The sequence below is a fragment of the Hyperolius riggenbachi genome, chromosome 1, assembly GCF_040937935.1.
Source record: "Hyperolius riggenbachi isolate aHypRig1 chromosome 1, aHypRig1.pri, whole genome shotgun sequence".
Taxonomy (NCBI): Eukaryota; Metazoa; Chordata; class Amphibia; order Anura; family Hyperoliidae; genus Hyperolius; species Hyperolius riggenbachi.
The window spans coordinates 270,381,124-270,408,965 of NC_090646.1; the positions used below are offsets into that span (position 1 = coordinate 270,381,124).

Genomic DNA, 27,842 nt, shown 5'->3' on the forward strand with positions numbered 1-27,842 from the left:
ACAAACCAAGGCATGGAGCTTTCACATGCATTAAGAAATAAAATAAATTCAACTGGTCTCTTTCAGTTTGTGTCTACTTCCAAAGTTGGTAACTTGGTGAAACTTTAGGTGGAACACAATAAATGTGCTGACTTTAAACAACATGAAAAACCTCCTCTTTTGTGATTAGTTGGCACTGACATGCTGAATTGATGCAAACTTCCTTTTTTTGCCTAATATAAGCGCCTTGACATGAAAAGCAGAAGCACTGACCCAGAGAACTGACTAACCACACAGATGTTCAGACCTTGTTACTCTACAATGAGCCTGAAGTGCCTGTTTGTAGTGTGTGTGATGGGACTGCTAGTGGAGATTCATGATGTAGCTGGTGAGTAGCTTTTTCAGTAGCATCTTTTACCTAGTTCCTAATGGGGTACTGTGTAGCAATGTTGCATGTACTTAATAGTTAAAGCACACCTGAACTGAGAGGGATATGGAGGGTGACATATTTATTTCCTTTTAAACAATGAGGATTGCCTGGCTGTTATGCTGAGCCTCTGTCTCTAATATCCTTAGATATAGAGCCTGAACAAGCATGCGGATCATATGTTTCTGATTGAAGTCTAATGCTAGGTACACACGATACAATTTGTTTTGTTAGATTTACCTGCCAAATCGATTTTTTCCAACATGTCTGATGTTAATTTTGATCGATTTTCTGATACATTTTCCTATCAATTTCCATAGAAGTGAATTGATTGGAAAATCGATCAAAATTAAAATTGATGTTGGAAAAAAATCGATGTGGCAGGTAAATCTAACAGAAAATTGTATCGTGTGTACCTAGCATTACTGGATTAGCCACTTGCTTGTTTAAGGTGTGTGATTCAGACACTACTGCAGCCAAAGAGATCAGTAGGACTATCAGGCAACTGGTATTGTTTAAAAGGAAATAAACATGGCAGCTTCCATATCCTTCTCAGTTCAGAGGTATTTTATTTTAATGATTAAATTGCTAGTTTAACAACTGCTATTCTAGTCCCAGTACCTTGGCGATACCTGTTGGTACGTGTAGAACTGCCCTTCTGTGGGTTTTTGAAGGCTGCAGCTATTATGATTGTCATTTTTAGACGTATACTTACTTTCAGTCATGTTGTAAGTATATATACTAATAGTGGCATACACATGTATGATTGCAGGAATGAAGCTAGAGCCAATCATGCCAGGTGGAAGATGTAAATGTAACTCAGTAACAGCACGTGTAAATTTGGCAAGGATTAAGAAGATTGAAATATTCCCAGCAAGACCACATTGTCCAATGGAAGAAGTCATGTAAGTATCACAATTGCTGTGATTTGTACATACTGTATGCTTATTGACATTATTTTAAAAAAAAATATTTTTTACAGTTTTTTGATTCATAAAAAAAAATATTAACAAATACACCGGCAAACAACAACGCTGCAACATTGTTTGCAGACATTTATCTAGCAGCATAATACAATGCAGTACAAGTTCTCACAATCACACTGTCAAACTCTGCTCAACTTTAGTGAACTTGAAAATCTCCAGAAATCAAAGATCAGTGAAGGTATAACCTTATAAGGATGGAGAGGTGATTTCTAGATGATTTGACTGTTTAGTGGATTACCTATTAGCATGCTAGTTAGGATTGGTAGCTCACCCCTTTACTGTCACTTAGCCATCAGTACAACCACGTATCCAATTTGAGCTGCGATATTAGGACATACAGGCATGTCCTGTCAGTCAGCGGCAGGTGCCTGCTGCTGGTTCATGGCAGGACTTACTTTGTAGGGACTGGTGAATGGGAACATGTGTTCCCAAAGCCAATCAAAGTGCTTGTGAATGAATGAGCATGGTTTCAATCAGGAGCCATGTTCATTCATAAAAACAAAAGTGAAAAAAAATACACTTCCTGTGAGCAGGATAAATTGTGTAGCACCATCTAGTGGACATAAAAATACATTTTAAAAAATCCCAGTTAGTCATTAACCCCCTCTGCCCCTCCTCTGTCCCCAGAGTTACCAAAATAAAATACACAAAGAAAACCAAAGTGACAGTATTTAGAAAAAAAATTGTTACCTTAGGTACTCAGCTTTTTTTTTAATATGTATAATATGAGGGTAAATTATTTTTGTAAATAAGGGCTTTGTAATTATTGATAAAACACAAAACAGAAAAAATACATCTTTATTTCTAAATAATATATTGTCGTCATACATTGTACAAGAGACATCATTTAAAACCACTTAAAGACCACAGGCTTACACCCCACTAGTGACCAGGCTATTTTTACAATTCAGCTCACAGCAGCTTTAACAGTGTAGTGCATGGCCATACAACTTAGCAGCCAAATGAGTCTGTCCCTCTTTTCTGCACACCAACAGAGATTTCTGTTGGTGGGCTCTGATCGCTGCTGCCAGGTTTAGTTTTTTTTATTAATTAAATTGTATATTTATTTTGAATAAAATGGTGGTACAATCAGAGCGATCCTCTCTCATAGGCATCAACCCATGAGAGGGGATCAAGTGGTGATCCGCTCCAGGGGACAGCCAAGTGACAGGGCTGTCCCCAGTACAGTGCTGCATTAGATCGCAGCGCTGTACAACTAAAATAAATGGTTGTTTCTTTTTTTTTACAGTCTGCCAGCAACGATCGCCGCTGGCAGGCCGTTAACAGAGCGGAGCTCCGTCACTCAAGGGTGGATGCGCGCTGTCCCTGCTAATCTCCTCCCCAGGACTTGACGCCTTTTGACGTTAGGTGGGCCTGGAGGAGGCACACTGCGGCCGCCGATTGGCATTAGGTGGTCGCAGAAAAAATGTTGTGATAGCCAGTACAAATGGGCAAATAAAATGTGTGGGTTTTAACTACAGTAGCACTGTTTATTTTAAAACTATAGAGGATGGAATTGGAGAAATAGTATATTTTTTCCTTTTTCCCTTTAAAATGCATAGAAAATAAAGGAATTACTGAAAACAAGTATCGCCCACAAAAAGCTTAATTTGTGCAAAAAAAAACAACAACCAAGAGATCATTTAGGTGATCATTTAGGTGTGATAAGAAGTAATAAAGTTATGGCCAAATGAATGGGAGGATCGCTGAAATATAAAAATGGCTGTTGGCGGGAAGGGTAAAATAGCCTGTAGGGTGACGTGGTTAATCTTACATGCAAAATTTTGTGTCATTAGTTAAAAGACAGATAAGTCAGACTTTATGACTTATCTTTAAGCCTATGAGCATTTCAGTGTATGCTTTTCACCCTTCTCTTTTCATAACTAGTGTTATACAGGTGGCAGCCATTACTTCTGAGCTTAGTAGGAGGTTTTAGATCATGGGTGTTTTTGACATCAGCTACCCTCCCTCACAGGGGCATCGTCTATGTGAAATCTCACACAAGCTGAGATCACCTCCCGTGTGACCTCATCAGTAGCAGCCTGTGTTTTATTTTTGTTTTTTATCTCCTCCACCAGTTTGCCTGAAAAATCCCGGCAATTTGAAAGGAAGGGAGGGGTTCCTCCAATAAATGTAAAATATTTTATATTTGTCATCATGAAGCTGAAACAAGGCTGCTATTTATCACTATAATTTAGAAAATAGATTTTATTTCTGAAATCTTGTATTTTTAATTTGGGTCCACTTTAATGATATTTGTATGGGTGCCTTTTGGTGGCGCCCAATATTTACTGTCTCTGCAGTGATCGATATTTACCTTTTTGTGGCATCTGATAATTACTGTTTTTTGCAGTGGGTTTTCAAGCGGGAGGGTGGTTAAGGTTGATTGTCCATGTGGGGTGTTTAAAGAGGAACTGTCGCGAAAATCAAATAAGAAGTACGTTTCTTCCTGAATAAAATGAACCATACATTACTTCTCTCCTATGTTGCTGTCACTCACAGTAGGTAGTAGAAATCTGACATTACCAACAGGTTTTGGGCTAGTCCATCTCTCCATGGGGGATTCTCAGCATGGCACTTATTCTTTATAAAGACATCCCCTGAAAATTATTTATACAAAGATGCTGGCCAGGCTCCCTGCTCATCGTACACTTTTTTGGCGGTTGGACGGAGCAACTGCCATGCACTAAGTGCTTTTTGAAAATAACGAAATCCCTGTGAACTCCCCATGAGGAGATGGGCTAGTCCAAAACATGTCGGTTCTGTCAGATTTCTACAACCTACTGTAAGTGACAGCAACATAGGAGAAAAATAATTTATAGCTCATTTTACTCTGAAAGAAATGTACTTAGAGACACTTAAGCGGAAAAAAATATATGATATAATGAATTGGTTGTGTACTATGAATAATTACTAGAAGATTAGCAGCAAAGAAAATATTCTCATATTTTTATTTTCAGGTATATAGTGTTTTTTCTAACATTGCATCACTCTATAATATGTGCAGATTACACAACACTCAGCATTCAAAATGAGTCTCTCAGAGCAGTCTGTGAAGTAATGAACTCTCCTCTAGCAGAGGAAAAGTAAACAGTTAAATTACAGTTGAAATAATAAAAGTCAGATAACAGCCCTCTCCACGACTAAGTTAGTCGGAGAGCTTAATAGCTTTTTTGCATAGAGATAACAACTGGAGTTTCTCAACTCTTCCTGCACTGGAAACAATTAGATTGATGTATCTGATCTTAATGTTTTTTTTCTTAGCTGTGCTACACATACAAATCATAATTTTTTTTTCGCTTCAGTGTCTCTTTAATTGTATATTTTTACATGTATTTTAAACTTTAAGATTTTCGCGACAGAGATCCTTTAAGGTTAGGCATGGGGGGGGGGGGGTTTACAGTTAGGCATAGGGAGTTAAGATTAGGCATCGGTGGGTTACAGTTAGGAATGGGGAGGTAAGATTAGGCATGGGTGGGTTACAGTTAGGCATAGGGTGTTAAGATTAGGCATGGCGGGTTACAGTTAGGCATAGGGAGTTAAGATTAGGCATGGGTGGGTTACAGTTAGATGTGCAGAATTAAGGTTAGGCATTGGCGGGGGTAGTTAGTGTTAGGCATAGGTAGAGAGAGGGTTCTGTGTGAAAATCAGGTTAGGTTTAGCTGTAGTAACATATCAGTATCATTTGCCAATATTTTACTATCATAATTTGCACCTCATAATAGTAAAATATCAGTAAATTTTCCAATATTCTACTAGTAAACTGAAAACTGAAAGTAATAAAATCAATTTGACCATGTCATCCAATTAAATATTTGATTTCTGAACAAAAATAGCATTAAAGTGGTAAAACTGTACCATCATGATACACTAGGTACCACAAGTATTTCGTAAACAGTAATATAAATACACATATGCATATCAACATTACCAACACATGTCTTTATTCATTGACGGCTGACTTGCACTGGGTCAAAAGCGGATAAAGCTCCTGCAAAGCAATGACTGAATCTAATTAAACGTAAAACATATACATTGAAGCTGAATTAGGGCTATTAAATAAAACAGCAAATAATAAATACAATAAAACAATGAGCGTTACAGCTCACATGTAATATTTCCTAATGTGATGCAGGATATGGCCAATAAGGATAATGAGCACAGTACACACATGAAATTAAATGTGGACAAGGCAGCTAAGCATCTAGTATGAGCACAGTGGCCCCTCCTTGCCCTCCAATGCCTTGCTCATTAATCACCTCAGCGGATCACTTCGGCAGAGCACCAGCCAAAAGCATTGTTCTCCCCACTCACCCCAGTAACTGCATGAAGTCACTTACACGCCCTTCAGTCACTCCTCCTCCCGCCTGCATAATAAAACATGACACTAGCCTGAAGGCTAGCAATGCCTCTGTACAGCCTCAGCCCTTCAATGTCACCCAAGGGATCACATCCCAATACCTGCCAGGCGAAATGCATAGGAGGCATAACTTTCCACCGGCAGATGTCTGTAAGCATGACATAGTTGTCTCTCCATTCTTCCAGAAGTTTTACACGCACGCACGCACGCACGCACGCACACACACACACACACACACACACACCTTTTGCTGCATGCATCAAATGTTATACTGTGTAAAAAAGAAAACTTTGCCATCCTGCATGTTACACTTATTTTTTTTAGTATAGGAAGCAGTGGCCTGTATGCAATTCACTTTTCCCCTTAAAGTGAACCAGAGACAAAGCACCCTCATGTATTTTACCATATATATCAGTGGGAACAACATTAGAGAAAACATCTACTCTACTCTCTGTATCATTCTTCACTGCTCAGTCTGCTTGTTTATCAGCCCTGATAAAATCCCATACTTAGTATTCAGTCCAGCTTTGCTCAGGAATCATTATAGCTGAGTCTGTCTTCTCTGATGTCTTTTCAAGCCCAAGCCTGCCCCTTCTGCCTCTGCTATAAGGACTCAGCTATAATGACTCCTGAGCAAAGCCAGACTGAATGCTCAGTCTGGGATTTTATCAGGGCTGATAACAAGCAGGCTGAGCAGTGAAGAATGAAACAGAGAGCAGGGTAGGTGTTTTCTATGATGTTCTCACTGATATACTGTATATGGTAAAATACATGAAGGTGCTTCGTCTCTGGTTCAATTTAAGTTTCCTCATAAGTGATAATCTTTTCATCTTCTCTTTAAAATAACTTTAACGTTATAAAAAAAAAAAAGCTAAAAAAAAAAGCTATGTATCTAAAAATTACAATATTTTTATTTGCTACTAATGTTCTATTAATTATCAGCACTACACATACAAAAATCAATACACTTTAAGTTTTTTTTTTCCACTTCAGTGTCACTTTAAGTTAATAAAAAAATTAAAGTAAAACCTTAATTTCCTTCACCAAAATAAAGAAAAGTTTGTATTACAGGGGCCATACTTAACAAATACTAAACATGTGCCTCTCTTTTTAGTAACTTTAGCTTCCCATTTTAATAGCAGCAGGCAGTGCCCAAGTATTTGGAGTTAATGTGCCTGCCCGTCAGGCAGTGTTCACACTCCTGGAAAATCTGCACAATTTTTTATGTGCATTTTTCTCGACACTTGGGCCTTTATTTAATTCACTTCTTCTCCTGAGATTTCTCCTAGGAGATCATTTTTCATGGTCTCTTTGAACTAAAGTTTCAGCTCTTTGCAAATGAAAAAGTACCAAAAACTAGATGAGAAAGCACAATCTTGAAGGATTTTCTTGCTTGTTGGTGGATTAAAAGGCATCTTATTGATAACATGTGAACAGGCCTATTCATGTACATGTGCTGTCAGTTGTAATGTGATTTCAGACCCCTGGTATAATTGACCATGTTTATTACTGAGATATGTGCGTCAAGAAGTCATGAAAAACTAAATTAGGGCCTTTGTCCAACATAGTTATGGATAACATGGAAATAATATAAAACAAAGCTAAGAACACAAGAACTCAAAGAAAATGAATGTGTTTACAGCTGAAAAAAATGCCATCAAGTGACAACTGTAGTTTTACATAACCTGTATTTTTCTCCTAGAATAACATTACTCAATGAGAATAAAGTTTGTATCGATGCAAAGGGAAAATGGTTTGCAAGTGTCATACCTCGGCTAAGACAGTAAGTAAAGTTATAAGTGGAGCAACACCATTGTGAATAAAATGTACAATATGCACCATTATAATATAGAACTGACCAGGGCTAGTCCTAGTCACAATCCCCCCTCCCCCCCTTGAGCTGGCTCCTGCCTCCCCAGTTGTCCCCAAACTCGATTGTGGTCCCTGGGCCCCTGCAGAGTCTTCAGCTGCTCCATTGGTCCCTGGCTCTGTACAACAGTCATCATCCTCACAGGACCACCTCTCCTCCATGGCTCAGTCTAATATTACATAATCACATGCCAGGTCAGGGAGGAGACGCGCCCCTGCGAAAATGGAGACTGGAGTCCACAGAGCCATGGACCAATGGAGCAGAGCGCTAGTCTAGACAGGTGAATCGTTACACTGCAGTGCTGAGGACCCTACAGGGGCCCAGGGGACCACAGTTACGTTTTTGAGTTGAGACATATAGGGGGGCGGCGGGAACCTTTTAAGTGGCTGTTTAACCACTATTACCACTTGCACATGGGGCAATTTAGGAGCTTGGAGTTCTTTAGGGGCTATAAACACCACCTCGTGGTTATTTAATATACATAACCTTGCCCACTTGTCCTTTGTGCAATATTGGTAAAGTAATATTTATCATGTAATATTTATTGTATTTGGATTGTGTGCGGTCACCTTGGGAGTCTGCAGTTGGGACAATTTTTGGCCACTGTTGCCTTTTGGGATAACCTGTGTGCATATAATTGTATGCAACATTTACTGTTCATTAATTGAGTCATTTTTTGCCTTGCAAACTCTCTCCTTTTTCAAATTTAAATTTTAAAAGTAGGAATTATATTTTCACTCCAATAAATAGCAGGTGGTTGAACAGCATATACTGGTAGTGTGTGGTTTTTCTAAGTTGTTGAGTTACCTGGAGCCCTGACCAGCAGCCAGCTTCAGTCCCTCAGGCAATTGCCCAGTTTGCCCCTTTAGTAGCAATGGCCCTGGAACTAGCATGTTTCACATTTGACAAAGTAGATTACACAGATGGCTATAGATAACACAACATTCATATTTAATATGAGATAGCAGAACTATCCAATGAGATGCTGAGGCCCCCATTTGCAGTTGTGTAACTGAGAAACTCACCTAGTATAATATTTCCTATTCATGTGAGAAAAAAATAAAGGTGCCTTAAATGGAAATAGATTTCCACCCCCTATGTGTCAAATAAATCTCCATTTGAATTTTGAGAGTATGACTGTATAGCAGATATGCACACTTTGTTAATAGCTTGTCAATAGTTTCAAGAAATAAATGGAAAATACCCAGTGGCTGGCCATTACCATTAAAGTGTATTTAACTGACAAAGTATGTGGTATCATAGGTACTAAGATGCAAGCAGGGCTTATTGCTGTGCACTATTGTTTATACTGTACTATATATGAAAATATATACCCTTATACGCAGGTGTAAATTTTGAGTTTTTACTGGTTTAAAAGTTCAGTTAAAAAGCTATAGAAATGATATAAAGGAGCTGCATAGCTCAAATTATAATTCCATTTTACTGACACAAATGTAAATTGTTCAATGCACTCCGTTCATTATTGCCCAGCCAGAAGAGACAGACATTATTGCCCGGCCCGAAGAGTCAGACATCATTGCCCGGCCAGAAGAGTCAGACATTATTGCCCGGCCAGAAGAGTCAGACATTATTGCCCGGCCAGAAGAATCAGACATTATTGCCTGGCCCGAAGAGTCAGACATTATTGCCCAGCCAGAAGAGTCAGACATTATTGCCCGGCCAGAAGAATCAGACATTATTGCCCGGCCCGAAGAGTCAGACATTATTGCCCGGCCGGAAGAGTCAGACATTATTGCCCGGCCAGAAGAGTAAGACATTATTGCCTGGCCAGAAGAGTCAGACATTATTGCCCAGCCAGAAGAGTCAGACATTATTGCCCGGCCAGAAGAGTCAGACATTATTGCCCGGCCAGAAGAGTCAGACATTGTTGCCCAGCCAGAAGAGTCAGACATTATTGCCCGGCCTGAAGAGTCAGACATTATTGCCCAGCCAGGAGAGTCAGACATTATTGCCCGGCCTGAAGAGTCAGACATTATTGCCCAGCCAGAAGAGTCAGACATTATTGCCCGGCCCGAAGAGTCAGACATTATTGCCCGGCCAGAAGAGTTAGACATTATTGCCTGGCCAGAAGAGTCAGACATTATTGCCCAGCCAGAAGAGTCAGACATCATTGCCCGGCCCGAAGAGTCAGACATTATTCCCCGGCCAGAAGAATCAGACATTATTGCCCGGCCAGAAGAGTCAGACATTATTGCCCGGCCAGAAGAGTCAGACACAGGGGCGTAGCTAGAAATGACTGGGCCCCATAGCAAAAAAAATGTTATGCCCCCCCCCCCCACGACCTTCCAACCCCACACCCCTCTAAGTACAGTATAAGTAGCCAGGTCTATAGGTGTCCCCAGTTTAGGTAGTAGTCAGGGGCGTAACTAGAAATCACTGGGTCCCCTTGTGGCAACAGCAATTTAACCTAAATACTGTACAGTCGTTTTAACTCATACATGAACATTATGGAAAATCCAAGTTGAAAATAAACTGTGAAGATAAACAATTCCATCCATCCTACTCCTGAAAAATAAATTCATTTTGTACAACCTCCCAGTTTTATTTTCAATTTTAAAAAGCTAAAAAAAGTAGGTTTAATGCTATTGTCTCATAAGATGATGATTCAGCTTTTCCCATAGTCTCGCAGTTAGCAATCATGTGACCCCCAACAAGACAAATTCAGCAATCATGAAGCCCCTATCAAGACAAATTCAGCAAAAATGAGGCCCCCAACATGACAAATTCAGCAATCGTGAGGCCCCAAACAAGACAAATTCAGCAATCCTGAGGCCCCCAACAAGACAAATTCAGCAATCATGAGGCCCCCAACAAGACAAATTCAGCAATCATGAGGCACATAAATAGACAGCATTTCACATAAATAGGCAGAATGCCCCCTTAATATGGTAGACACCTCTCACCTGGCTTCTGAATTCTCCTGTACTGGCTGCTGTGCCTGGCAATACTGTTTTTGGCTGGATTGGGGATGATGTGTGGGCTGAAAGGCCTGGCAGTGATGCTGTGGCTTGGCTGGCGGTGATGCTGTGGCCGGGTTGGCTGGCGGTGATGCTGTGGCCAATGCTGTGGCTGGGTTGGCGGTGATGCTGTGGCTGGGTTGGCTGGCGGTGATGCTGGGCTGTGCTTAGCTGGTTGCAGTAAATGCTGGCCTGACTGGTGGTGATGCTGTGGCCTTTTTGACAGTGATTCTGAGCTGGTTGGCTGGTGGTGATGCTAGGCTGGCTGGCCTGGATAGTTTAGGTAGTGACAGGTGCCCCCTAGTTAAGGTAGCGCCAGGAGTCCCCAAGTTTAGGTAGTGACAGGAGCCCCACCAGTTCAGGCAGTGACAGGAGCCCCCCAGTGTAAGTAATGACAGGTGACCCCCAGTGTAAGTAGTGACAGGTGACCCCCAGTTAGGAAGTGACTGACAGGGACCTCCAGGTTAGGTTGTGAGTGACAGGCGCCCCCCAGTTAAGTAGTGAGTGACAGGCGCCCCCCAGGTTAGGTTGTGAGTGACAGGGACCCCCAGGTTAGGTTGTGATTGACAGGCGCCCCCCAGTTAAGTAGTGAATGACAAGCGCCCCCCCAGGTTAGGTTGTGAGTGACAGGGACCGCCAGGTTAGGTTGTGAGTGACAGGCGCCCCCCAGGTTAGGTTGTGATTGACAGGCACCCCCCCCCCCCCAAGTTAAGTAGTGAGTGACAGGCGCCCCCCAGGTTAGGTTGTGAGTGACAGGGACCCCAAGGTTAGGTTGTGAGTGACAGGGACCCCCAGTTAAGTAGTGAGTGACAGGCGCCCCCCAGGTTAGGTTGTGAGTGACAGGGACCCTCAGGTTAGGTTGTGAGTGACAGGGACCTCCAAGTTAGGTGAGTGACAGGGACCCCCAGGTTAGGTTATGAGTGACAGGCGCCCCCCAGTTAAGTAGTGAGTGACAGGCGCCCCCCAGTTAAGTAGTGAGTGACAGGGACTCCCAGGTTAGGCCGCCCCTCCCCCTCCCCCCGGGCCCGCTCAGGGCCGTTTTTGAGGGCTGGAGGGGTCGCAGCATGAGGGGAGAGCTTGGTGGCAGGTCGGTGGGAAGGGGGAAAGGGCCCCCCCCTCCCTCACCTCGGGCTCTCCCCTCTGCGCTCTCCCCTCCAGCATTAAACAGAGATTGTATGCAGGAGGAGGCGGCGGAGCAGCGGCGGCAGATACATACCTTCCGTGCGCTCCACGGATGCTCCTCTCTCTAGCCTCTGACGCGACTTCCGGTATAAACAGGAAGTCGCGTCAGACACTAGAGGGAGAACCATCCACGCTGGAGCGCACGGAAGGTATGTATCTACCACCGCTGCCCCGCCGCCTCCTCCTGCATACAATCCCTGTTTAATGCTGGAGGGGAGAGCGCAGAGGGGAGAGCCCGAGGTGAGGGAGGGGGGGCCCTTCCCCCCTCCCCACCGACGTGCCACCAAGCTCTCCCCTCATGCTGCAACCCCTCCAGCACCTAGCGGGGCATCCTGCTGCGGGCCCTCCGTGACTTAGGGGCCCCATAGCAACGCTATGATTGCTATCCCCATTGCTACGCCCTTGGTCAGACTATATTGCCCGGCCAGAAGAATCAGACATTATTGCCCGGCCAGAAGAGTCAGACATTATTGCCCAGCCAGAAGAGTCAGACATTATTGCCCGGCTAGAAGAGTCAGACATTATTGCCCAGCCAGAAGAGTCAGACATTATTGCCCGGCCAGAAGAGTCAGACATTATTGCCCGGCCAGAAGAGTCAGACATTATTGCCCGGCCAGAAGAGTCAGACATTATTGCCCGGCCAGAAGAGTCAGACATTATTGCGCAGCCAGAAGAGTCAGACATTATTGCCCGGCCAGAAGAGTCGGACATTATTGCCCGGCCAGAAGAGTCAGACATTATTGCCCGGCCAGAAGAGTCAGACATTATTGCCCGGCCAGAAGAGTCAGACATTATTGCCCGGCCAGAAGAGTCAGACATTATTGCCCAGCCCGAAGAGTCAGACATTATTGCCCAGCCAGAAGAGTCAGACATTATTGCCCGGCCCGAAGAGTCAGACATTATTTCCCGGCCAGAAGAGTCAGACATTATTGCCTGGCCAGAAGAGTCAGACATTATTCCCCGGCCAGAAGAGTCAGACATTATTCCCCGGCCAGAAGAGTCAGACATTATTGCCCGGCCAGAAGAGTCAGACATTATTGCCCAGCCAGAAGAGCAGCAAGGAAGTGACATGAGTGGCCAGAGCTGGGACAAGGTCCTCCAGCACCCAAGGCTGAGACACCAAAATACTCCCCTCCATCTCTCCCACCCCAGCCGTCCCTTAGTCTGTAGTTATCTGTCTTTCAGCCACTGCCATGTATTCCCTTTCCTTATTTCTCTCTGCTTCAAACACAATGGGGGAATGATAGCTGAGTGAGTTGTGCGCCCCCTCCTACAGTGTGCCCTGAGGCTGGAGCCTCTCTTGCCTCTGCCTCGGCTCGGCCCTGTGAGTGGCTGCAAGAGCACTTCAAATCATCCCTTTTGGTTACGCCATGTTTTTGGAGCATTGGTGGTGATCTGCACTCCTGTAGAGTTCCATTCATCTTGCCAGTCAGTGTACTGGGGATGTGGTTTGGCAGATATTTACCAATGTATCGGGTTAAAGGATACCCGAGGGTGACATATGACATGATGAGATAGACATGTGTATGTACAGTGCCTAGCACACAAACAACTATGCTGTGTACCTTTTTGAATTTCTCTGCTTGAAAAAGTTAAATATCAGTTATGTAAGTGGCAGCTCCTGTCTGAGTCAGGACTGGGTCAGACTACAGTTTGACCCTCGCTGATCATAAATTTAAACTACAAAACACTTTCCTAGCAGAAAATGGCTTCTGAGAGCAGGAAAGAGATAAAAATTGTCAATTTTAGCTCTGGCATACTTCAATTAATGTGTCATTGAGCAAAAACAATAAAACAGTAAAAACTTAAAATGTAGATTTAAATATAAAATAACACTGTGGAATATTTTAAAAAGTGATTTTTAGGAGAAGGAGGATAGATACAATTGTTTATTTTATTCGTTTATTTTCACCTCGGGTGTCCTTTAAGGACATACCACTGAGTGACACTGGTCATAAGTGGTGGGTGAAAAATTCTCCTAGCTTCACTGGGAAATTCATACTGCTGGTTATGTAGATCAACTGCTGGCGCCTGGGATTTGGGATCTCAAATTCTGTCTCTGGGGAAGGTCTAATTTGAATATTAATCCAGTTTTTTCATCATTATAGCTAGTGATGCCATGAAATGACCAAACTTGTAGTTCATGCCCATGGCAGGGGAATTGCAACAACATTGCTTCTGGAGTTTCAAAACGGGAAAAAAATGGCTATCATGTGACTGCCTAACTCCAGTTGTTCTTTTTGGAATTTCCCTATAAATAACTTTCACACTGAATGATTTTTATCCTGCTTGTAGCTCTGTTTTCATATTCTGTATTCAGATTTTTATTGAATGTGCTTAAGGTCAGCTTGTGATTCCAGTATAATTTCTATTCTCTTTGACAGGCGGATTGCAAAGAACTCTGAGAAACATGAAAATGGGCAAATTTCCAAAACAGCATAAAGTCCAGATGAAGTTTGTTCATGAAGGAAGGGATATTTTGCTTCAGTGGTTACTAATGTCCTAAAACAGGATATCTATTTTTAGGAATAATATATTTCATGTTGTTTATCAGATAACCTTCCTAACATCCTCCAACCCAAACTCATTTTTATACCGTAGCATATACTTTAATTTAGCTCTTGTGTAGCAGTGTGTGTTCAGTATTATGGCCTTTTCGTACTGTGTCCCTTGGCGTTGTGTCACAACGATGCAGCAATATTCCTTTAGGGCTAGCAAATTGAGTTCAGTGTGGCGGGTTCCAACTGAGTAATGCACATCGTGCTGTGCATTAACCGTGCAATGCTCGTGTTTACTGTGGCAGTGAAACATACTTACATTGTACTGTATGCTTCAGTGTATAGTCGCACTGCACATCTAATGCACGGTCCGACTTTTCATTAGCATTGGGTCGCAAACGTATCACAATGTAGCCTGCACAGTGTGAAAGGGCCCTCAGAGTTAAACTATATACAGGCTGGATATTATGAATGGTGCTGCAAATTGGCTTAGATATGGTATTGTTGCTCATGGCAGACTGAAGCAAAGGGTTGTAAGCACAGTGATGAATAAAAAGTAATTGGTAATTGAAAAAAACAAAACAAAACAATAAATGGTTGAACAGTTGAGAAGTGATCAGATGTGCAATTTAATATTGATTGCTCACTAGATCAATCAATATAATGTGATGGTGGCCGGAATCCACAGGAACTACCACTGGGACAAAACATCAGATGGGACAGCCATTGTACATAATCACATTCACATTAATTCATTTTACATTTCTTTTTTTTTTTAATCAGCCTTTATTAAAGAGAACCTGAACTGAAAATTAAAAGTCAAAATAAACATACCCAAGTCATACTTGCCTCCTGTGCAGTCCCCTCTTCAATCTCTTTCTCCTCTCCTGTGTCCTGTTTGTCCACTGTGATCAATGTAATTCTCCGTCCTCCATACTGAAAATGGTCATTACCCCATAACATCTTCCTGGTCAGCACACTGTTAAACTGTAATATCGCCCACTTGAGCCATAGGGAAAACATGGACATTACCTTGCATATTCAGTTGTAACTGACAGCAGCTGATATATAACTGACAGCAACTGGTATATTTCAGTTCTGACAAAATATTGTCAGAACTGGAAGGGATCACTGTAAGAAAAAAATGGTGAGCTTCTGAAAGGAACTGACTGCGAGGTAACTATGTAATATTCATTTGCAGCTACGCCATGTGTTTATTTTAAATAATCTTTCTCAGTTCAGGTTCCCTTTAAACAAAAGTAGGCATATACAAACAAGTCATAGGAAAATAACTGTTGCATACAGCAGCAAACTATGTCATAAGCAAATATCATATAAATAGTGTGAATACAATGTGATCAGACTAAATGAACAATGATAAGCTCCTGGTAATACCTCCACCAGGCCAGCCATATAAATAGAACCAAGAGGGAGAGAGTCAGCCAGGAGAATTGAATGTTTTCCCCTCAAAAAACAAGAATTACACTTTAAGTGAGAACACCAAATATGCTATCCTGTATTAACCACTTGAGGACCCACCCTTTACCCCCCCCCTTAAGGACCAGCGTTATTTTTTGTGATCTGTGCTGGGTGGGCTCTGCAGCCCCAGCACAGATCAGCTGGCACGCAGAGCGATCAGGTCGCCCCCCTTTTTTCCCCCCTATGGGGATGATGTGCAGGGGGGGTCTGATCGCTCCTCCTGGCTGGCATGTTGCGGGGGGGGGGGGGGGAGGGGCACCTCAAAGCCCCCCTCCGTGGCGAAATTCCCCCCTCCCTCTCCTACCTGCTCATCCCCGGTGATCGGGGCTGCACAGGATGCTATCCGTCCTGTGCAGCCAGTGACAGGCTGTTCCCTGTCACATGGCGGCGATCCCCGGCCGCTGATTAGCCGGGGATCGCCGATCTGCCTTACGGCGCTGCTGCGCAGCAGCGCCGTACAATGTAAGCAAAGGAGACAAATGTCTCCTATGTTTACATTTAGTCTGCAAGCCGCAATCAGCGGCTCGCAGGCTATTCACGGAGACCCGCTCCATGATCTAACAGGAAACAGCCGCTCGCGCGAGCGGTCTTTCCTGATTAATTAGGGAGGCACCTGGCGACGCAGAGGTGCGTCGCTGGTCCTCCAGCTACCACTTTGCCGCCGCACGGTATGTGTGTGCGGTCGGCAAGTGGTTAAAGTAAAATCTGGCAACCCAGGTGTGTCAAGCCAGCCCTCCCATATCTTGTCAAATTCATGAGCAGCACCTCCATGCAAATAGATCATCTTTTCTAGTTTACGATAATTACAGAGGAGCCAGCAGAATAAAACAAGAACCATTTAAAAACGATAAAAGCAAGGGGGTAAGGGTGGACTTACCTCCCCAAATTCCAAACACAACCACTGTGATCGGTATGCAAAAACATTTAATCTGTACTCCAAGTAAAACAAATGCAACGCGCTTCGCGGGTCTCAAGCCCGCCTCCCCAGGCAAAATTTTTTTGCCTGGGGAGGCGGGCTTTAGACCCGCGAAGCGCGTTGCATTTGTTTTACTTGGAGTACAGATTAAATGTTTTTGCATACCGATCACAGTGGTTGTGTTTGGAATTTGGGGAGGTAAGTCCACCCTTACCCCCTTGCTTTTATCGTTTTTAAATGGTTCTTGTTTTATTCTGCTGGCGCCTCTGTAATTATCGTACATTGTTATCCACCTGATGGATGGGTGTGAACACCCCCTTTTTTTCCTGCTACAGAGAGCGACTTCTTAGCCTGAGTGGGGACAGGTCTAATATCCCCATATGCGCATAAAGTGGTTGCCTGTATCCTGGCAACCCGTGTTTGTGAGTATATCTCTATCTGCTTATCATATCTCCATCCAATATCATCAATAATACACAATTGGGGGCTCCCGTCTCTACTTTTTTGTCTCCTTACACTTTTCTAGTTTAACCACTTGAGGACCACAGTCTTTCTACCCCTTAACCTTCCTGGCAGTAAGCCCGAGCTGAGCTCGGGCTATGCCGCACAGGAGGATTTCTCAGGCCCTGCTGGGCCGATTTGCATACTTTTTTTTTTGCAACACGCAGCTAGCACTTTGCTAGCTGCGTGTGCATTCCGATCGCCGCCACTCCGCGCTGAATCGCCGCGCCGTAACGCACCCCCCCCGACCCCGTGCGCTTCCTGGCCAATCAGTGCCAGGCAGCGCTGAGGGGTGGATCGGGACTCCCTTAGACGTCACGACGTCCATGACATCGGTAACGTCATCCCGCCCCGTCGCCACGGCGACGGGGTAAGCCCTTCAGGAAATCCCGTTCTTTGAACGGGATTTTCTGATAAAAGATCGCCGGAGGCGATCGAAGCGGGCGGGGGGATGCTGCTGTACAGCGGCTATCATGTTAGCGAGCCCTAGGCTCGCTACATGATTTAAAAAATTTTTTTAAAAACAGTGCTGCGCTGCCCCCCGGCGGTTTCTAATAGACCGCCAGGGAGGTTAAGGACCAGAGCCTTTTTTTCCATTCAGACCACTGCAGCTTTAACGGTTTATTGCTCGGTTATACAACCTACTATATAAATGAATTTTCCCTCCTTTTCTTGTCACTAATACAGCTTTCTTTTGGTGCTATTTGATTGCTGCTGCGATTTTTAGTTTTTATTATATTCATCAAAAAAGACATTAATTTTGTCAAAAAAATGATTTTTTTAACTTTCTGTGATAAAATTTGTAAAATAAAGTAAAATTTCTGTATACATTTTTGTCCAAATTTATTGTGCTGCATGTCTTTGATAAAAAAAACAACATTCAGTGTATATTTATTGGTTTGGGTAAAAGTTATAGCGTTTACAAACTATGGTGCAAAAAGTGAATTTTCCCATTTTGAAGCATCTTCGACTTTTCTGAGCACCTGTCATGTTTCATGAGGTGCTAAAATTCCAGGATAGTATAAATAGCCCCCAAATGACCCCATTTTGGAAAGAAGGCATCCCAAAGTATTCACTGAGAGGCATGATGAGTTCATAGAAGATTTTATTTTCTGTCACAAGTTAGCGGAAAATGACACTTTGAGACAAAAAAAAAAGTTTCCATTTCTGCTAACTTGTGACAAAAAAAAATGAAATCTGCCACGGACTCACCATGCCCCTCTCTGAATACCTTGAAGTGTCTACTTTCCAAAATGGGGTCATTTGTGGGGTGTGCTTACTGTCCTGGCATTTTGGGGGGTGCTAAATTGTAAGCACCCCTATAAAGCCTAAAGGTGCTCATTGGACTTTGGGCCCCTTAGCGCAGTTAGGCTGCAAAAAAGTGCCACACATGTGGTATTGCCGTACGCAGGAGAAGTAGTATAATGTGTTTTGGGGTGTATTTTTACACATACCCATGCTGGGTGGAAGAAATATCTCTGTAAATGACAATGTTTTGATTTTTTTTACACACAATTGTCCATTTACAGAGATATTTCTCCCACCCAGCATGGGTATGTGTAAAAATACACCCCAAAACACATTATACTACTTCTCCTGAGTACAGCGATACCACATGTGTGGCACTTTTTTGCACCCTAACTGCGCTAAGGGGCCCTTAAGGCCAATAAGTACCTTTAGGATTTCACAGGTCATTTTGAGACATTTGGTTTCAAGACTACGCCTCACGGTTTATGGCCCCTAAAATGCCAGGGCAGTTTAGGAACCCCACAAGTGACCCCATTTTAGAAAGACAACACCACAAGGTATTCTGTTAGGAGTATGGTGAGTTCATAGAAGATTTTTTTTTTTGTCACAAGTTAGCGGAAATTGACACTTTGTGAAAAAAAAAACAATAAAAATCAATTTTCGCTAACTTGTGACAAAAAATAAAATCTTCTATGAACTCACCATACCCCTAACGGAATACCTTGGGGTGTCTTCTTTCTAAAATGGGGTCACTTGTGGGGTTCCTATACTGCCCTGGCATTTTAGGGCACCGCCGTACTCAGGAGAAGTAGTATAATGTGTTTTGTGGTGTATTTTTACATATACCCATGCTGGGTGGGAGAAATATCTCTGTAAATGACAATTTTTTGATTTTTTTACACACAATTGTCTATTTACAGAGATATTTCTCCCACCCAGTATGAGCATGTGTAAAAATACACCACAAAACACATTATACTCAGTGGCGTAGCTAAGGAGCAGTGGGCCCCGATGCAAGTTTTACAATGGGGCCCCCCCAAGCACTCTATACGTAACAATTGAAACGGCGCACCAAAACCTACCAATGTCAACTACAGTGTCAGAGGTGCAAGAAGGGGATGGGGAACGGTTTGTTAAGGATTACCACTATTCAAAGTATCTATGTATCTATAGAAATGATTATTATGAGCACAGGACCAATAGAGACCTAATACTGTAGTTGAGGGAGGGCCCTTCAGGGCCCCTCTGGCTCAAGGGCCCCGATGCGGCCGCTACCTCTGCAACCCCTATTGCTACGCCCATGATTATACTACTTCTCCTGAGTATGGCGATACCACATGTGTGGCACTTTTTTGCACCCTAACTGTGCTAAGGTGCCCAACATTCTATGAGTACCTTTAGGATTTCACAGGTCATTTTGAGGCATTTGGTTTCTAGATTACTCCTCACGGTTTAGGGCCCCTAAAATGCCAGGGCAGTATAGGAACCCCACAAGTGACCCCATTTTAGAAAGAAGACACCCCAAGGTATTCCGTTAGTAGTATGGTGAGTTTATAGAAGATTTTATTTTTTGTCACAAGTTAGCGGAAATTGATTTTTTTTCACAAAGTGTCATTTTCCACTAACTTGTGACAAAAAAATAAAAACTTCAATGAACTCACCATACTACTAACGGAATGCCTTGGGGTTTCTTCTTTCTAAAATGGGGTCACTTGTGGGGTTCCTACACTGCCCTGGCATTTTAGGGGCCCTAAACCGTGAAGAGTAGTCTGGAAAGCAAATGCCTCAAAAATGACCTGTGAATAGGACGTTAGGCCCCTTAGCGCACCTAGGTTGCAAAAAAGTGTGGTATCGCTGTACTCAGGAGAAGTAGTACAATGTGTTTTTGGGTGTATTTTTACACATACCCATGCTAGGTGGGAGAAATTTCTCTGTAAATGGACAATTGTGTGTACAAAAATCAAAAAATTGTCATTTACAGAGATATTTCTCCCACCCAGCATGGGTATGTGTAAAAATACACCCCAAAACACATTATACTACTTCTCCTGAGTACAGTGATACCACATGTGTGACAATTTTTTGCAGCCTAGGTGCGCTAAGGGGCCCAACGTCCTATTCACGAGTCATTTGGTTTCTAGACTACTCACGGTTTAGGGCCCTTAAAATGCCAGGACAGTATAGGAACCTCACAAATTACCCCATTTTAGAAAGAAGACACCCCAAGGTATTCCGTTAGGTGTATGGTGAGTTCATAGAAGGTTTTATTTTTTGTCACAAGTTAGTGGAAAATGACACTTTGTTAAAAAAAAACAATAAAAATCAATTTCCGCTAACTTTTGACAAAAAATAAAATCTTCTATGAACTCGTCATACACCTAACAGAATACCTTATATTTAGCAACTAGGCTGCGCTGTCCACAATAGATCATATATTCATATATTTACTGTCCTCCAAAGTTGAGATCACAATAAGAATTGTCCATACAATGTCCACACACTTCAATGGGATCGCTGTCACACTTTACCAGATAGTAATTACAATGCGATTACTGGACAGCCCCTGATGAGACCGATTGGTCGAAACGCGTAGGGCGGAGCCACGTCCAGCGCATCTGACGTCACCATACTGGGATTGATCGAGGATACGGAGAGGGAGATTCGAGCGCCACAACAGCAGCCGGATCGCCGCGGAGGGTAACGGGGAGTCGGGACGCCGCTCATCCATTTATCCAGGTGCCGGGCAGACCTTGCTGTTGTTATTCTCATGTGCTTGATTTCAAGAAACTATCACGTGAGTGCGCATTAGTGCGCGGGCATTGCGGCTGATATTTTAAACAGAATTACACTATTGTGTTTTTATGTGTTTTAGTGAGGAATTTTTACATTAAAGAAAAGATGAAGATTTGATAAAGTGCCTTGTGGAATATATATATAATCGCTAGATCCACCTGTTTTCTGAGGTGGTGAAAATCCGGTGAGCAGAATCAGAGAAGGAGTGTGTGGTCACGTGTGTTGCACTTTTGATCACTGAAACACGGGTGGTGTGTGAACTAATGTATACAGAGTTACGCTATGTGCAATCTTGTCTTGTTATAGGAAGTGGAGAGCGCAGTCCAGCAATCGCATTGTAACAGAATACCTTGGGGTGTCTTTTTTCTAAAATGGGGTCACTTGTGGGGTTCCTATACTGCCCTGGCATTTTAGAGGCCCAAAACCGTGAGGAGTATTCTGGAAACCAAATGCCTCAAAATGACTGTTCAGGGGTATAAGCATCTGCAAATTTTGATGACAGGTGGTCTATGAGGGGGCGAATCTTCTGGAACCGGTCATAAGCAGGGTGGCCTCTTAGATGACAGGTTGTATTGGGCCTGATCTGATGGATAGGAGTGCTAGGGGGGGGGGGTGACTGGAAGTGATTGATGGGTGTCTCAGGGGGTGATTAGAGGGGAAAATAGATGCAATCAATGAACTGGGGAGGTAAACGGAAGGGGGTCTGAGGGGGATCTGAGGGTTTGGCCGAGTGATCAGGAGCCCACACGGGGCAAATTAGGGCCTGATCTGATGTGTAGGTGTGCTAGGGGGTGACAGGTGATGACAGGAGGTAAATGATGGGTGTCTCAAGGTGTGATTAGAGGGGGGAATAGATGCAAGCAATGCACTGGCGAGGTGATCAGGGCTGGGGTCTGAGGGCGTTCTGAGGGTGTGGGCGGGTGATTGGGTGCCCTAGGGGCAGATAGGGGTCTGATCTGATGGGTAGCAGTGACAGGGGGTGATTGATGGATAATGAGTGGGTGTTTAGAGGAGAGAACAGATGTGAACAATGCACTTGGGAGGTGATCTGACGTCGGGTCTGCGGGCAATCTGATGGTGTGGGTGGGTGATCAGATTGGCCGCAAGGGGCAGGTTGGGGGCTGATTGATGGGTGGCAGTGACAGGGGGTGATTGATGGGTGATTGATGGGTAATTGATGGGTGATTGACAGGTGATTGACAGGTGATCAGTGGGTTATTACAGGGAAGAACAGATGTAAATAATGCACTGGCGAATTGATAAGGGGGGGTCTGAGGGCAATCTGAGCATGTGGGTGGGTGTTTAGGTGCCCGCAAGGGGCAGATTAGGGTCTGATCTGATGGGTAACAGTGACAGGTAGTGATAGGGGGTGGTTGATGGGTGATTGATGGGTAATTAGTGGGTGTTTAGAGGAGAGAACAGATGTAAACAATGCACTTGGGAGGTGATCTGACGGTGGGTCTGCGGGCGATCTGATGGTGTGGGTGGGTGATCAGATTGCCCGCAAGGGGCAGGTTAGGGGCTGAATGATGGGTGGCAGTGGCAGGGGGTGATTGATGGGTGATTGACAGGTGATTGACAGGTGATCAGTGGGTTATTACAGGGAAGAACAGATGTAAATAATGCACTGGCGAATTGATAAGGGGGGTCTGAGGGAAATCTGAGCATGTGGGCGGTTGATTGGGTGCCCACAAGGGGCAGATTAGGGTCTAATCTGATGGGTAACAGTGACAGGTGGTGATAGGGGGTGATTGATGGGTGATTGATGGGTAATTAGTGGGTGTTTAGAGGAGAGAACAGATGTAAACAATGCACTTGGGATGTGATCTGACGTCGGGTCTGCGGGAGATCTGATGGTGTGGGTGGGTGATCAGATTGCCCGCAAGGGGCAGGTTGGGGGCTGATTGATGGGTGGCAGTGACAGGGGGTGATTGATGGGTGATTGATGGGTAATTGATGGGTGATTGACAGGTGATCAGTGGGTTATTACAGGGAAGAACAGATGTAAATAATGCACTGGCGAATTGATAAGGGGGGGTCTGAGGGCAATCTGAGCATGTGGGTGGGTGTTTAGGTGCCCGCAAGGGGCAGATTAGGGTCTGATCTGATGGGTAACAGTGACAGGTGGTGATAGGGGGTGGTTGATGGGTGATTGATGGGTAATTAGTGGGTGTTTAGAGGAGAGAACAGATGTAAACAATGCACTTGGGAGGTGATCTGACGGTGGGTCTGCGGGCGATCTGATGGTGTGGGTGGGTGATCAGATTGCCCGCAAGGGGCAGGTTAGGGCCTGAATGATGGGTGGCAGTGGCAGGGGGTGATTGATGGGTGATTGACAGGTGATTGACAGGTGATCAGTGGGTTATTACAGGGAAGAACAGATGTAAATAATGCACTGGCGAATTGATAAGGGGGGTTTGAGGGCAATCTGAGCATGTGGGCGGTTGATTAGGTGCCCACAAGGGGCAGATTAGGGTCTAATCTGATGGGTAACAGTGACAGGTGGTGATAAGGGGGTGATTGATGGGTGATTGATGGGTAATTAGTGGGTGTTTAGAGGAGAGAACAGATGTAAACAATGCACTTGGGATGTGATCTGACGTCGGGTCTGCGGGAGATCTGATGGTGTGGGTGGGTGATCAGATTGCCCGCAAGGGGCAGGTTAGGGGCTGATTGATGGGTGGCATTGACAGGGGGTGATTGATGGGTGATTGACAGGTGATCAGTGGGTTATTACAGGGAAGAACAGATGTAATTAATGCACTGGCGAATTGATAAGGGGGGGGTCTGAGGGCAATCTGAGCATGTGGGTGGGTGATTAGGTGCCCGCAAGGGGCAGATTAGGGTCTGATCTGATGGGTAACAGTGATAGGGGGTGGTTGATGGGTGATTGATGGGTAATTAGTGAGTGTTTAGAGGAGAGAACAGATGTAAACAATGCACTTGGGAGGTGATCTGACGGTGGGTCTGCGGGCGATCTGATGGTGTGGGTGGGTGATCAGATTGCCCGCAAGGGGCGGGTTAGGGGCTGAATGATGGGTGGCAGTGACAGGAGGTGATTGATGGGTGATTGACAGGTGATTGACAGGTGATCAGTGGGTTATTACAGGGAAGAACAGATGTAAATAATGCACTGGCGAATTTATAAGGGGGAGTCTGAGGGCAATCTGAGCATGTGGGAGGGTGATTGGGTGCCCGCAAGGGGCAGATTAGGGTCTGATCTGATGGGTAACAGTGACAGGTGGTGATAGGGGGTGATTGATGGGTGATTGATGGGTAATTAGTGGGTGTTTAGAGGAGAGAACAGATGTAAACAATGCACTTGGGAGGTGATCTGACGGCGGGTCTGCGGGCGATCTGATGGTGTGGGTGGGTGATCAGATTGCCCGCAAGGGGCAGGTTAGGGGCTGATTGATGGGTGGCAGTGGCAGGGGGTGATTGATAGGTGATTGACAGGTGATCAGTGGGTTATTACAGGGAAGAACAGATGTAAATAATGCACTGGCGAATTGATAAGGGGGGGTCTGAGGGCAATCTGAGCATGTGGGCGGTTGATTGGGTGCCCACAAGGGGCAGATTAGGGTCTAATCTGATGGGTAACAGTGACAGGTGGTGATAAGGGGGTGATTGATGGGTAATTAGTGGGTGTTTAGAGGAGAGAACAGATGTAAACAATGCACTTGGGATGTGATCTGACGTCGGGTCTGCGGGAGATCTGATGGTGTGGGTGGGTGATCAGATTGCCCGCAAGGGGCAGGTTAGGGGCTGATTGATGGGTGGCAGTGACAGGGGGTGATTGATGGGTGATTGACAGGTGATTGACAGGTGATCAGTGGGTTATTACAGTACACGGGGGGGGGAGATCTGATGGTGTGGGTGGGTGATGAGATTGCCCGCAAGGGGCAGGTTAGGGGCTGATTGATGGGTGGCAGTGACAGGGGGTGATTGATGGGTGATTGACAGGTGATTGACAGGTGATCAGTGGGTTATTACAGGGAAGAACAGATGTAAATAATGCACTGGCGAATTGATAAGGGGGGTCTGAGGGCAATCTGAGCATGTGGGCGGGTGTTTGGGTGCCCACAAGGGGCAGATTAGGGTCTAATCTGATGGGTAACAGTGACAGGTGGTGATAAGGGGGTGATTGATGGGTGATTGATGGGTAATTAGTGGGTGTTTAGAGGAGAGAACAGATGTAAACAATGCACTTGGGATGTGATCTGACGTCGGGTCTGCGGGAGATCTGATGGTGTGGGTGGGTGATCAGATTGCCCGCAAGGGGCAGGTTAGGGGCTGATTGATGGGTGGCAGTGACAGGGGGTGATTGATGGGTGATTGACAGGTGATTGACAGGTGATCAGTGGGTTATTACAGTACACGGGGGGGGGGGGGTCTGGGGAGAATCTGAGGGGTGGGGGGTGATCAGGAGCCCCCAGGGGGCAGTTAGGACCTAAACTAAAAAAAATTGCGTTGACAGATAGTGACAGGGAGTGATTGATGGGTGATTAGGGGAGTGACTGGGTGTAAACAAGGGTCTGAGGGGTGGGCAGGGGGGGTCTGAGGGGTGCTGCGGGCGATCAGAGGGAAGGGGGGGCAGGATCAGTGTGTTTGGTGCAGACTAGGGTGGCTGCAGCCTGCCCTGGTGGTCCCTCGGACACTGGGACCACCAGGGCAGGAGGCAGCCTGTATAATACACTTTGTATACATTACAAAGTGTATTATACACTTTGTATGCGGCGATCGTGGGGTTAACAACCCGCCGGCGCTTCCGAACGGCCGGCTGGTTGTCATCGCGGGTGGGCGGAGCCAGTTGCCGGGGGAAGCGCGTCATCAGTGACGCGATCGTTCCCCGGGCATGCCAAAAGGACGCAACGCCCTTGGGCGTATTGCGGTCCTTTCGGCGTCCACTTTGCCGCCGCCCATCGGCTGTGGGCGGTCGGCAACTGGTTAAGATAGGAATTTACTCATAGCTCCCAAAAGTCCCTCTTTGAGAACCCTTTCTTTCTCTAAACTTACTTACCATCCATTAAATTGATATATTATTCATTTTAAAATGTTAATATGAAGGGAAATTAGCCAGGATAGAAAGGAGTCGGACCAGTGTGGTTTGAATTACAAAACAACATTTTTTTCTAATGAAATCTGTATGGTATGCGTGACTAGGGGTGTGTCGGGGGTGTGATTAGAGGTGTGGCAGAGGCGTGGCTTAAGTGTCCCTCTTTCTCATCTCAAATAGTTTGGAGGTATGATTTACTTGTTTGACCCACAGATCAACAGAAGGGGGATTTAGATCTTTCCACATCAACAGAATAAGTTTCCTTGCTTGAGGCTACTTGCACACCAAGACGTTGCGTTAGGTGCCACGTTAAGGTCGCATAACGTGCACCTAACACAACGTGTGGTGCTGCAAGAAAGGACGGTAGAGTGAGCCGCGTTAGGCGGCTCTATCCCTATAAGGTCTCCCAGAGTGGCGCTGATTGGCCGGCGGGACCACGTGATGCGGAGCGAGACACTCCGCATCACGTGGTCCCGCCGGCCAATCAGCGGCCTCCAGTGCAGTGAATATTAAGTAGCCATAAGCACGGCTACTGTAGCTGGCTCTCCCCGCCTCCTCTCCGTCCCCCACTGAGCATGTGCAAACAGTCTAACGCGGCTATAGCCGCTCTAATGCCGTAGCATGCTGCACCTTCCCGACAACGTGCAGCGTTACATGTAACGCAACGTGGGCAGTGTGAACAGCCCACTTGTGTTACATTGCTGTGCGTTGGGGGAGCGTTACAGGCGCCTGTAACGTCCCTGTGTGTAAGCAGCCTGAAACAGCAAACGGATTATCATTAGACGCACATGCTCCTGCACAGCCAGACCAGAAGACAGGCCCAGGATACAAAGCTGAATGGTTCTATTCATTTTCTGTTTAGAGACAGTTTCAATAATATCCAAAACCTCTTTCCAGTACCTATGCAATTTCGAGCAGCGCCAGAGTATTTCATTTTACATTTCAACCTGATCGAATAACAACAAGAAAATACATTGAAAGAATTTATCCACAAGATTGCCCATGTGTCTGTCTATGTGCACAAGGCCTTACAGTCCTCCCAATCAAGCCAAGGCCTGTTTCACATGGACAGCTGCTCTCATGCATTGGACAGGCAGTTGCTGGTGCTCCATATGAGCAACGGAGCGATATCCACTGCATAGACTCAAAAATCAGTGTGGCTGCATTCAGATGGAAAAATGATGCAGTTTTTTGCTTCCCGCGTGTAAAATGCTGACATGTGGGGTTAAAGTGAACCTAAAGGCAAAAAAAAAAAATGAGATGAACTCACCTGGGGCTTCCCTCAGCCCCCTGCAGACGATCGGTGCCCTCGCAGCTCCGCTTCGATGGCCCAGGACCCGCCGGCGACGACTTCCGGTTTCGCCGTCACCGGCCGACAGGCATGGGAACGCGAGTGATTCTTCGCGTTCCCAGCCTGTTTATCGCCCCCTATGCTGCTATTGCGGCCTCCTATAGCAGCATAGGGGGCGATATACAGGCTGGAAACGTGAAGAATCACTCGCGTTCCCATGCCTGTCGGCCGGTGACGGCGAAACCGGAAGTCGTCGCCGGCGGGTCCTGGGCCATCGG

The 27,842-nt window shown here is 45.0% G+C and overlaps 1 protein-coding gene across 1 annotated transcript; it reads left to right on the forward strand.

The window, feature by feature from the left end:
- The first annotated feature begins 269 nt into the window (after positions 1-269).
- On the forward strand, positions 270-15,973 carry LOC137548002 (platelet factor 4-like). Its single transcript, XM_068271129.1, has 4 exons — positions 270-367; positions 1,179-1,311; positions 7,455-7,535; positions 14,167-15,973. Exons 1-4 carry the CDS (start codon positions 277-279, stop codon positions 14,222-14,224), a joined length of 363 nt encoding a protein of 120 aa, XP_068127230.1. The 5' UTR covers positions 270-276; the 3' UTR covers positions 14,225-15,973.
- Positions 15,974-27,842: the final 11,869 nt, after the last annotated feature.